Below are 13,254 nucleotides of genomic sequence, written 5' to 3'. Positions count from 1 at the left end.
GTAACTGCCAGGTAGATTGCCCGGTTTTCCGCTCTTCAATACTGCTACTACTTGTGAGTCTGACCACGCTGCGGGGATAGTATCCTTTAACCAGCATAGATTGAAAAACTGAGTGAGCAACTTAACAAAGTTAGGTGGTAGATGTTTTATCATGTGATATGATATTGGGTCTAAACCTGTGGATTTTTTTGGGTCTTTCACAGAAGAGATGGCGTTTTGGACTTCTTTTGCCTTAAACATGCAGTTTATAGGCAACTGGTTGTCATCTGGGGGGTATGTGAAACCCTTCTCCTGATCTAACCTATAATTGAGTCGTTCAGTATCTAGGGATTTTGATTGACTATTTTTGGCAAAGGTATCTGCTAATAGGTTTGCCTTTTCAGAGTCAGTTGTGGTCATTTTATCACCCGATAGTAGTGGCTTTTCTTTAGTTCTGTATCTACATTTAAATCTGCGGATTTTCTTCCAGATTTTGCCACAGTCTTTGTAATCTTTAGTTTCTTTGTGGACAAAGTTTTCCCAGTTTTGAAGTTTAGCCTCAGCGGTGATCTGGTTAAATTGTATTTCAGCTGACTTCATATTCGTGAAGTTAGCGTCTGAGCAGTGCCTGAGATATGTCCTAATGTGATATCGCTTGTTTGCCAAGGCTTCATCACAGTCTGCATTCCACCACTCATTCCTTTTGGCCTTACAGTTAGGATTTACTGATTTAAGCGGAATGTGATTATTGGCAGCAGTGAGTATACATTGACGTATGTTATTGTAAGAGGCTTCGATGTCATCCGTAAGGAGAGTTTCCTCCCTGACACCCTCGAGCTCCGCACGGAAGCTGTCCCAATTTGCCTGTTTGTAATTGTACTTTTTTCTGACCTCCGAGTTATTGCGATTAGGGGCGAAGTGGCGGAAGGTAAGAACAATGGGTAAGTGATCGGAGCCGAGGGCGTCCGGGAAAACGTTCCAGTCGATGTCAGTGACTATGGCATTTGAGCAAAGGGAGAGATCGATTGCTGACGGGGAATGGTCAGCTCTGTCTGGAAGTCTGGTTGCCGAGCCATCGTTTAGTATACAAAAGTCAGTTTCCAAAATGACGTCAGCAAGGTTGCTATTGGCATGTTTGTATCTAGGGTTAGCAGAGTCCCACAGAGGGTGGTGATTATTAAAATCACCCATCACGCACCAGTGTGCCCTGCTATGATCCAGGGATTTTAGCCAGTCGGTAGTTCCTTTTTTATTACACCCGTGGGGGTAATATATGTTAACTATGTTGAGGTTTTTGGATCCTTTTATTTCGATTTCAACAGCACATGTACTGAGATTTTCTGAACTAGGGATGAGAGGTGCAAAGGGTTTGTAATTTAAGGAAGACTTTAGATAAATAGCTGTTTGAATGAGTTGCCCTGAGCCCTTTTGCTCTACTATGGGAGGGAAGTCAAAACCATCTATAGAAGGCAGTAGGGAGCGTTTTCTCTTGACTGACTGGATAACTAAGATGTCAGCAGAGTGATTTGATATATAATTATATAGCTGAGAGAAGTTAGAGTTGATAGAGCGACAGTTCCACTGTAATATGATAAATCCGTGACCGCTTTCACCTTGTTCAGCCATTTTAACACGCACAAAGAAGGTAAGTTAAAGGGCAGATTTAAAATAGGTTAAAAAGTGGTTTTAACAGCTTTCATATCCGTCACGGACAACTGCTTGGCACCAGCAAGGGCGCCCAGCGCCAGAGTGGCGCCGCCCGGAATGAAGCGTTCAACCTTGGTGTTGGAGAGTTGTGTGTATGTAGCTGAGAGGGAGTCGATCAGGTCGAGAGGACTCTGCATCTGTCTGGCCTTAACCATGAAGCCGAGGCACTGCTCGATGAAACCTTGAAGGCCTCTTTGTTGTTCATTTAAATTTGCATATTGCTCTCCTGTTTTTAGCTTATCTAGTGCAGCGTCGGCTAGCTCATGCTCTGCCTTCTCCTGCTCCTCCCTCATCTGCTGCTTTATTTCCTGTTCAGTTTTAAGTTTGTATTCTCTGAATCTCTGGGCCAATCCCTCCTCCATTCTCCCCATCAACCTCTCGAAGAGCTGCTCTTCTTTCGAGTCCTCCTTCCTGTTCTGGGCTTTGCGTAGGAGGGAGGCCTTTAACCCGGGGGTCCCATGAAGCGGCGCCTCTGCCCGAGCCGTCTGAGACTTACAGGGCGCCTGGGGGCCAGGATTTGGATTTTGCGAAGTTGTTTGGTGCTTCGCGGTTGCAGCAGAACTGTCCGCATGAACTTGAAGGAGTGTATTGTCATGTTCGGTCATTTTGTTTTTGATTTCTTGTATTTTATTTACTTGCCCACCCAGGGGGGGTCTCTGGACAGCCAAAGAGTACCCGGACCGGGGGGTTGAGGTCCGCCGGATCGGTTGCGGAGGGGGACGCCAGAAGGAGTCCCTCATTTCCGCTGGGGCAGTCGCTGTTTTATTTTGTTGTTTGGCGAGCTCGCGCCGCGCCCGATCCAGGGCCTCAGAATATGGTATGTATGCTGCCGACCTGATCTTATTGGCCTGCAGCCTCAGTCTCATTTCCGGGCATCCAAGATAAGCGGCGGAATGCTCGCCCTTGCAGTTTACGCAATGTTTGGCCTTGGTGCACGTCGCTCCGTCGTGGCCCTTGGAGCCACATCGGGGGCAGATCTGCACTTTTGATTTGCATTGTTGTTTTAGGTGCGATAGTCTCTGGCACTTCGTACAGCGCCGCACTGGAGGAGTGTAGGGTTCGACGCCGTACACCTCACTCTCCAGAACGACGCTGTCTGGAAGAATTGCCGTTGTAAACGTGACACGGACCGCCTGAGACGGTTTCCCATCCCTAAGGAGAAGACGGCGAAAAGATCGAACCGAGGAGGGGCCCTTTTCTACAAGACTCCCATCCTCCATCCGGACGCGCACGCCCACTGCCATCTCAGACAGGTCTGTTCCTGAATGTATTGTGGGTATGCGTTTAATGACACCTTCGGTTGTTACCTCCGGACGGTGGCATTTCACTTTGATGCCGCCGATCGAGTCCAGCCTCAATAGCTTGTTTTGTTGTGATGCTGAGGAGCACCCTACCAGGACGCTCCCAGCTGCCAGCATGCGTATTTCTTTGACCTCGCCGATGGCAAGGTCAAAAGTTTTTTTCCTCCTGAGGCCGAGTCCCTGCAATGTTGCAGGGCCCTCCTTCAGGTCCTGCACCACCACGGGGAACTCTAAGAAGGAGGGAGGAGGTTGCTTGGGTTGGTAAAGAAGTTTTCTTCGGGGTCTTTGTTTTGTGTGTGTGTGTGTATTGGCAGGTGGTAGTGGCTGTTGAGTTGTCTGGTTTTCTTGTGATTCAGTTAGGGGTTGGGAGGTGTCGACCCCCCGGGCAGATGTTGCATGGGAAATACCTGTGTTTCCCTGAAGAGGGGGACCCTCGCAGAGGACCTTTTGCTTCTTTTTCTTTTTGGGCTTCTTACGATTGACTTCGGTGAAGTCCTCCTCAAAATGATCAGTAATCTGAGAGCGTGGGGGGCTATCCCGGAAGAGAAGAGATTCCGGAGAGCTCTGCCCCCCCTCAGGGTCGTCCTCCCGCAATCTCTTTCTCTTGAAAGGAGAAGATATGCTGGTTTTCTCATTGGTGATTGCTTTATTAAGCTGTTTGGATTTTGGGGACTGACCAGTCCGGCTGGCCCGGTCAGTCTCATTCAGTGATTCCATGGGAATATCTGGGGCGCGGTCAGAACCGCTTGCTGTTTGGTCCATATTAAGGGACCAATCTTGCTCCCTCAGAGCAGTGGTATCCGTTGGAAGGTAGTTATCTACCCAGATGAACGTTTCCCGCCTATCAGCAAAGGTGGTGTTTGGCAGTTTGTGTTTAGCAACTTGGCTCATCACTTACAAGGTACGGTACGGTCACCAAGAAAAAACAAGCCAAACAGCTCAGGGTTAAAAAGGCAGGATAAAAGCAGGGTAACAAAAGCGTCCCTAGACAAAGAGTGAGCTGAAGCTCACCCCTCTAGCGACTTTCACTTCTCTCCCGAGAATCACGAGGACTCCTGCAGGGCGAGTGGGAACGCCACCAAGGGCAGCTAGCCCCCTTTCTGGACCCACGCCAAGAGCAGAGGGAGCTGTGTCGTGTGTTTAAGACACAACGAAAATGTGATTGTCCCCCTTTACCCTCAGGAATTCGGGAGAAAATCGCTATTTGAGCACTGACTTGGCTATGTAAGCTCGAGGTGCGTTAAAGCAGTCGCTATGTAATCAGCATGTTTGCTTGTGAAAGAACGCACTCTACGGGCCAGCAACTGCAGTGAATTACTCGTGCTGAGTGTGACATGACATGCACGTGACAGAACACGACATTCACGACATAAAATTACACAAAAGCCGCCAGACCACATCACAAACAGAACTGAAAAATGCACAGGTGTTGCTCACATAGAGACACACACACACACACACACACACACACACAAAAACACAGAGAAGCCGTATCTATAGAGAGATAGATGACAGTGTATTTTTCGCGCGGCTATAAATTGATTCGACCTTTGCACTTTGACAGTGAGGATAATTTACGGGTCCAATTTACGTTCTGGACACTGCGTTGACCTTCTAAAAATAGTAACAGTAACAGAACGCCGGGAATATCCGAAGACGCTCCTTGTCACACAAAAGTGCACCAAACGAAGGAAGGGAGGTAAACGCTGAAAACTTGGAGAAGATGAGAAGATAAGGAAGAGTTACTTATAATGGTGAAATGAACACAAAAACTAAAATCATTTCAGCGCTGCGCGCTGAGAGCACGTGTTGAAATATCTCATCGATGATATTGTGTCCGGGGTGTAGCTGAATACGGTGTCCAAATTTGAAAAAGATCCACCGAGAACTTTGGCTTTGGTGTGTCGGTATGGGGGCCCTGGTAGCTGAGGTGGAACCAAAATAGCTGAGGTGGAACCAAAATCGGTTCCGCGCTGCGCGCTGAGAGCACGTGTTGAAATATCGACCAGGTTGTGTCGTGTCCCGGGTCTACCTGAATATGCCCACCAAATTTGAAGCAGATCCATCGAGAACTTTGGCCGTGCATCGCGCACAGACAGATACACAGACACACAGACACACAGACACTAGTCTAACTTGTTCGCGTATCCATTTCTGGATCTGCAGGCTGGTACAGAGTTACCTCCTTTTAGGCTTTTTCAAATTTCCCTTGTTTTAACCTAATTTCTTGGTTAAAACTTGTCTAAATTTCTAAATTCTTTCTTAATAAATATCAATTCTACACTTTGGCCTTAAATCAAAGTGTTTCCCTTCACAGATATCCTCTTGGGGTTGTCAGATGAGGGTAGTCTCCCATGCCAACAGAAGCTACCATTCAGAGAATGGTTTGCTTCTTAGTTGGATACCATGGGTTGACAACTCTCGCCATCAGTACCACCTGACCACTGATGAGACACAATAGTGTCGAAACACGTGTCTGGTCTAGGTACAAATACAATGGTCCTCCTCAGGACTAGATTACCTTGCGATACGTCCCCCACAAAGGGACTTTGCTCTGTAAATCTCGGTCCCCCTTGAGGAGGGTCTGATGCTCCCAATAGGCTGTCTGTGAAGGGATACTTAATTCTCTCTCTATCTCTGCTAAGAGATTTTAACAAATCTCGGAAGAAAGTCTCTGCTGACTTTCAATTGTTTCTTTCACAATTTCTGATGTTTTATATATATATATATATATATTTTATGGGACTAGAAAATCAACGACCATGTGCGAAGAGGTCTGTTTTAATGCGCACACCCCGCATCATGTATAGCCAAAATCGGCTCCTGTGCTTTAAATCCCTTGACCAACATCCCGTGGGGATCCAGATCCTGAGGTGGATTGGTAGGTTGTAGGTTGATTTTACAAATGTTGCTGGGGGTCGACTGACAGTCTTTTCCTTTTTAGTCATTCAGTTTTTGTCATAATTGTTATTACTTATGTAAATGGTGAAGTGGAAATGGTGTGCAAGTGGCCATGAAAATAATTCTAACCGAACCCTCAATAAATTTGTTCTTGTTCTTTTAATGATTTTTAGGCCAGTGACTTTTCTTCATTTTTTTTCTGCTTGCACGACATGTTAATGTTAGTATCATCTTTAAATGGTTATCAGTGCAGCATTAGTGTAAAGGTTATCTGTAAAAAACAAAAAGTATCACGCGTGATTAAGGGGAGGTGGGCCAGTGCACTACCTTTTTTTTAATTTTGAATGTTTTATTGTGTCTGAATGTTATTTTATGAAAGAAATGAACAAATGATGACAAAGAATAGTCACTTTTTGTATTTTCGGTTGCTGGTTTTTGTTTTACGCGACAAAAACAGTCAAAATACAGACAAAAGTGGAGTACAGGAGATACACGGATTTTCATCAGATGTGATTGTCACACTTCTAATTATTGTTTTATTTTATCCTTCTGGGTATGCTCTAGGGGATTACGAAGCAGATCTTGTTTATTATATTTATATTTGGAGTTAGGAACACTTCTTTGTTACAACTGTCAAACTTTAGGGTAACGCTTGCGAAATTATTTTTTGAAATAATCTGGATATGACTATAATAAAATTTCAGCAAAATCCCTTCGTAATCCCCCAGAATGTTATATTCTGCACAAACTACAAAAGAAAATATTGCTCTAGCTAAATTACAGCCAGAGAAATCGCGTAACCCAAGAGGTAACCGTAGGCAAAATGGCTGAACTGAGAAAAACGACATTGAAGATTGAACACCACAGAAACACTATTGAAACAGACACACAAGGACAAAACTGTGTTATGAATGAACAGCTTAGTTTATTTGAATTGCAAACTACTTAGCCTTTAGCACGCCAGCAGAGAATTTATGCGTCCATCCCTTCTTTCCCTCTGTCAACCAGCATGGGGATACTGCCCCAGCGCTAAACGTGTATCAATGACCCGATTCTCGTTTGTATTTGCATGCGAGAATAACGGTATTTTTAACGGTAACTTACTTGAGCCAGAACGAGACTTATTTCCTTCCGTTATCTCGTCGATTTGTTAGTTTCCTCGAAGTTTTCTGCTTTTGTTTTTACATCGATACATACTTTGATGCTTCGACAAGCAAGATGGAGGATGATGAGTTTGAAACTTTCGTTTGAGTTGTTTTTTGACAACAAATCGTACGTGGAATCTGAACGATTTACTGAGGAAGCTCTTCGCAATGAACTGTGTATCGCGGTGAAGAAAATGACACAGTTCGTCAAGACAGTGACGGAATTTACGAAAGTGCAGATTGATACAAACAGTTGCTGATCCAGTTTCGTTCGGGAAATGGCAGGCCCAGCAAACATTACCGATAATCTGACTGATGTTGGATACTTTCTCCTGTCTTTGTTTTTGTTTTTTTGCGTAGCAAATGCTCAACTTGCTTGTCGAGGAGATACTGCACAGAAACTGACTCAAATTCAGCGCAAAGCAAGCCAGTGCCGAGACGTAAAAAGTGTGCTGCATGGCGTGTTCGGAAATGGCGACCTGTGGATCTGCGTGGAGATCAAAGCTTTCCTCTGTATCGGAAACACCGACAGAATCCAAACTTTGGCCTAGTACCAGCGGAACTACTTGTTGTTGCTAACCGAACTAATAAAGACATTGTCCTCTTTCTTATTTCGAGCCATTGTTATCGTATCAAAGGTTGTTCCTCAAGGAAAAATTCGCTTTCGGTTGTCACCGATCGTTTGATGTGTAACCAGGATGTTGTAAAACCGAGTGAACTTCGGGTGTTCCCGTCATGGCCGAGAGTCTCTTCGGTAGTTTCCGTATGCAAAATTCGTAAGCTGAGCATGCGCACTCACAAAGTAAACTGGTTCCCGATTTCGGTTTATGAAACGAACCAATGGATGTCGAGTACCTTCCAAATAAGGACATTTCCGTTCGATTACGATTGCTGCCTTTGCAACGGACAAGTGGCTGAGTGAATGGAACATTCATCAAAACACTGATGTCATGTTATAGGTCAAGAGCTGCTGCGCAGTTTCGTGTGTCGTGAATGCACTGTTTTGCTGAGGACAAAGCTGTAACTAGCCTTTGAAATGAGACATTTTTTGGCGGGGGAATATCGACTACAGAAGACAATCAATGCCACACATGTTCACATTTTGTCTTTATTGACAGATAAATAGGACACTTTTGACAAAAACACCGACACACATGGATGATAGGTATGTTATGGAAACATAATCTGCTAAAATACCCAAAACAGTGTTTTGAACGATTTGGTCAATTTTGCACTGGCCCACCTGCCCTTAATCAGACACATTTCCATCCATACCTCACACAGAAACTCTGTTTCAAAGGCATTTCACAGCCTCTGTGCGTGTGTGTGTGGTTTTAATCTCAATACCTTTGAAAAAAAATGTGTATGGTTAGTCTCAGCTGTGCACTAAACTGTTGTTATTTTAGGAAGAATGCCTTTGGTGTAGCACTCTTTTGTCATCAGTCAAAGGCCCTCGTCTTTTTGCTTTCTTCACTTCTTTATGCTTGGCTTTTTTCAGACCCATAGTCTTGCAAAGCAAAAGGTTGACAGGATCCGTTATAATGTGCCTGTGTTTGTGCTTGTCACCATTTTGATTCCAACATCTGTTGTACACATGATTGAGGGTTTTCCCAACAGTCGCCTCCCTTTCTTTTTTTTACCCTAAAGGGAGCAATAACAAGGTGGTCCACTTTCCGGAAGTACAACACATGTTTGTCAATGAAAAAAGCAAATGTGAACAACATTAGCAACTGATCGTAAAAGCCTGTATACATTGTGTGTGTGTGTGTGTGGGGGGGGGGGGGGGGGGGGAGGGGGCGCTTATGTACAGGTGTCTCTCTAACTGTCAGTCTTCAGACACAATCACAAAATTAGTACAGATCAACATAAAATCTTCACTCAACCATATAATTTTTAATTTTCAGTCCAAGCAGGTCTCACAGATTTAAAAGACATAGCATTTTTAGGCAATGATTAAACGGGACACAATCTCTCTCCCTCTCTCTTTCAGTTTCACACACACCTCACATCCTCAATATAACCTAGCGACCATTTAGAAAATCTTCACGCGTCTGGCGGTGTCACGCCATGCGTCTGGCGGTGTCACGCCATGCGCTGAAACAGAGAGTCTGCTATCTCTTCCTCCCCTCTCCCAACCCAGCTTCGAAATGGTCCATAGACTAAATACTGTATATATATATATATACAATCTACACTCAGTGATCTGCTCTGCATACTGAACTCTCTCAGGCTGGCTGTGCTGTACGACACACAGTGGTACCTTTCACAACATGCCAACTTCAGGACCAACCAAAAGTGACCCTATCAGATGTCTTTCAATTACTGGAATATTTTTTCACAATACATGTAGACCAAGGGGCAGCAGAACATGTCCCTTATTTTGGAGGAGTCTAATCACCGCAGAGGTCTTACATTACAAGTACAGTGGAACCCCCCTTTTAAGACCCCCCAATTTAAGACTTACTCCCTTTTAAGACCCTGACTTTTTGTTCATAACCTCTGTAAATGACCCCCATTTTAAGACTCACTCCTTTTTAAGACCTGATTTCTCACTCTCAGATGTGGAGGTCTTAAATTAAAAGGGGGTTCCACTGTAGACATTCCTTTCACACTGACATATCCTTTAAAGGTACTGAACTTGTCAAATCCAGGTGCACGGAGCCCCTGGGGCTTTTAGTCATACCTCAGGCAGCTATCCGTTAGAAGAACTACCAAGTTTCATTGACTTGCACCCAAAGAGTCAAGAACTGCGATTTTTCTACGAATTAATTTCGTACTCGGACCCGGCTGGTCTTGACCTATTTTTGGATCTAAATTTAGATCAGGTAGATCACCACATCATGCACAAAAAGACACGTCACTGGCAAACTATGTCAGACGTCATCATGAGTTTGTGTAAAACAAGAAGAGCAAACGCTCGATCGAGTCACTTTCGCAGTTCTGAATATTATATGAGGCATCAGATGGACAGGAAGAAATTGCTATTCACAACACAATACAGATGTAAATAATTTGATGTAAAGAATAATCCTATAAAGTTTGAATCAAATCCGATGAATAGTTTCAGAGATATGATATTTCAATTTTTTTCCTTCAAGACATACCTGTGACCTTGAAAAAGGTCAAAGGTCACCAAAGCAGACGTCAAAGTGTAGAGGTCACTGGGAGTCACGTTCACATAAAATTTGAGCCCGGTCACTTTTATAGTTTCCGAGAAAAGCCCAACGTTAAGTTGTGTGTTGCCGAACAGAAAAGGCTAGTTATCTCCCTTGTTTTTCTGATAACGTTCGTAAAAGGCTACAGATGTAAATACTTTGATGTAAAGAATAATCCTACAAAGTTTCAATCACATCCGATGAACTTTGTCAAAGATATAAAATGTCTAATTTTTCCTTTGACGCTGACCTGTGACCTTGAAAAAGGTCAAAGGTCAACGAAACCATCGTTAAAGTGTAGAGGTCATTGGAGGTCACGACTAAACAAAATATGAGCCGGATCGCTTTGATAGTTTCCGAGAAAAGTCCAACGTTAAGGTGGTGTCTACGGACGGCCGGCCGGACGGCCGGCCGGCCGGACGGACGGCCGGCCGGACAGACTAACACTGACCGATTACATAGAGTCACTTTTTCTCAAGTGACTCAACAAAATGGAGGCCGGAATCACTCAGTTGAATCGAACTCCGACCAAACACCACGTAATAACTAGGTTAATTTATGCACTCGCGTGAACAAGAAACTGTCGAGCTTCACAGATGTCGTCGTTGGGTAGTTTTGGGTTTGTTTTACTACCATAGGAGGATTTTTGAACTGTAAATGCACTCAGCTGCAACAAAAACGCAAAACGAAGGCTGTGAGCTGCACTGTGCCTTTAAAGATAGCTCCCTTCCTGTGTACACATGTTGCAGACCAACATAGACCCTTCAAAGCTTGTACACTGTGCATGCGAAGCAGGGATGAGGTGCACCAAGCAAAACTGTGTGCAACCCAAACAGGTGGTACACAGCCGCGGGGTCGAATTGGTTGAAATTGAGAGTTGTTATTTTCACCAATCAGACCCCGGGGATTGATCCCACCCAGCTGGGTGGCACACAGTTTCGCTTTGTGCACCTCATCCCAGAGATCTAGTCTGGATGCTTTCTGTACCAAGCGGCAACTTTTTTTATATGAATGACTAATATTACTAAATGAAAATTTCGTAAATTTGCAAAATTTGTTCAGAAACAAATTCTCACTCAGCACACGAACCAGCCAGGCTGATGACTGTTTAGTGTGTGGGTCCAACTTTAAGCCTGGACAGACCTGTGCCGTGGTCGTTTACAACAATACAAGATTGTTTACAGGAGAAGGAAGGTATTTTTAACACTTCAGTGTACAGTCTAATCACATGTCATCATCAAGTAAAACCCTGCCCAGCTCTCCACTTCTGAAGGCTCTGAGAACAATCAAGGCAGCGGCTTGCAGGTCTGGTTTCCGTTCAATCTGATTGGTTGCTACGTCTCTCACACGCAGAACTTTCTGATTGTTCACCGCTACCTTTGTCAGAAACACCATGGCATTGTCCACAGGTCCATCCAGCTTGAAATAGTCAACATAGGAGAAGTTTTCTCTTTTGTTCAACCAGTAAAGCAGATAGTCCGCCAGATTTTCCTCCCCAACTAAGTGGTCAGGAACACAAGAACACAGTCCTAAGCGCATTCCATTTTCGATGTCAGGAACTTTGGGTGTGAGAATTCCAGGAGTATCGATAATGTACACAGGAGGGCTGTTGTCGACTCTGATCTTGTTAGAAACATGACGAGTCACTCCTGCTTTATCACCAACAGACACGGCTTTCCCTTTCCTGTTCAGATTTGCCCACCTCACTGCATTGATAAATGTGGACTTGCCGACATTTGGGACACCGATGACCATAGCTGTGTACTCGTTCAGCCCCTCCCTGTTATACCTTGGTCGTGAATCTGTCAGTTCCTTTACCAACGGCAGGATTTCTTTTCGCAGCAAGTTGCTTTTCTCAAACTGTCTGAGGTCCGTGAAAAACACTGTGTCAACGCCTTGCTCCTTGAGCTTTTCTTCGATGTTCAACACTTGTGACTTTTTGGAGTCGGCAAGATCTGCTTTGTTCAACAAGAGAATATGAGGGCGCAGCTGAATGAACGTTCTGAACTGCGTGTCGCGCCCCGAGAACGGTATACGAGCATCGTGAATCTCAATGACACAGTCAATGTCTTTCAGGCGTGCCTGCATCTCGCCCAAACCTTTGTGCATGTGACCTGGAAACCAACGAAGTACGTTCTCATTTGGGAGCGAGAACTTCGATCTAAACGATCGCGCTGTTCCTGGCAAACGGCTGGCCATACTGACTGAAGTTACAGTACGTTAATCTCAGACATGCAAGTTTCGTCTGCTCTTCTCGTCCATGGGCGCCGCCATATTGTTTGGAACGTAAAAGGCACCGGAAGTCTCCTTATTCTCAAATGGTTCAGCAGAAAAAGGTGGTTTGGATTCCGGTGCGTTATGTTTAAAATGATACTACTTTGGTGATGGCGATTGCTCTGTTGGCTGAGCTTGAATACAGACAGTTACTGAGAGTTTTAAACGTTTGGAACTTAGTGTGTGTTCTCTGAGCAACGTTTTACTCCATAACAGAGTGAGACACTCTGACCATCACACATCCAACATCGTCTCACAGTATTCAAGAAACAATTCTGTAACATTCTGCTAAAACATAATCTATGTTTTATGTCCAATACCAAATATCTGTACATGGGAGATAACCACCTACTTTACATGTACTATAACCAGAAGAGTGGTTCCCCCTCTTCCCTACCTAAGATGGCTGAATAAACACACATGTATTTTACCTCTGTCTCCTGAGTCCACAATCCGAGCGAATCCTTCATAACACACACACCATCAAACATTACATGGTGTCAGAGCTAAGTACAGAGACTTTTCTTACCCAATCGACCCATATTTGTGTATAAAACAATGTCTGCAACGCAGAACCATCCTCAGATTGACTGGTCAAAGAAAGACCTGCATGCTGAATGGAAGAAATTCAGGCAGCATGCGGACCTGATGTTTGCTGGCCCCCTAAAAAAGGCAACTGACTCTGAGAAGTGTGCCTACCTCCTCATCTGGGCAGGAGAAAAGGGCAGAGACATCTTTAACTCATGGGGAATGTCAGAGGAGCACAGCCAGAGCATGACACACCTGTGTGCT

The 13,254-nt window shown here is 44.5% G+C and overlaps 2 protein-coding genes across 2 annotated transcripts in view; one reads left to right on the top strand and one right to left on the bottom strand.

Moving 5' to 3' along the window:
• LOC138981925 (integrin alpha-4-like) overlaps nt 1-13,254 on the top strand; it is an 84,516-nt gene that overhangs the window by 41,800 nt on the left and 29,462 nt on the right. The gene's annotated exons all lie outside the window — the stretch shown is intronic.
• On the bottom strand, nt 9,934-12,471 carry LOC138981927 (mitochondrial ribosome-associated GTPase 1-like). Its single transcript, XM_070355101.1, has 2 exons — nt 10,610-12,471; nt 9,934-10,573 (listed from the first exon to the last, which is right to left on the bottom strand). Exon 1 carries the CDS (start codon nt 12,385-12,387, stop codon nt 11,413-11,415), a length of 975 nt encoding a protein of 324 aa, XP_070211202.1. The 5' UTR covers nt 12,388-12,471; the 3' UTR covers nt 9,934-10,573; nt 10,610-11,412.

This window comes from Littorina saxatilis, linkage group LG12 (assembly GCF_037325665.1).
Source record: "Littorina saxatilis isolate snail1 linkage group LG12, US_GU_Lsax_2.0, whole genome shotgun sequence".
NCBI lineage: Eukaryota > Metazoa > Mollusca > Gastropoda > Littorinimorpha > Littorinidae > Littorina > Littorina saxatilis.
This window is presented reverse-complemented; position numbering and strand designations above follow the sequence as displayed.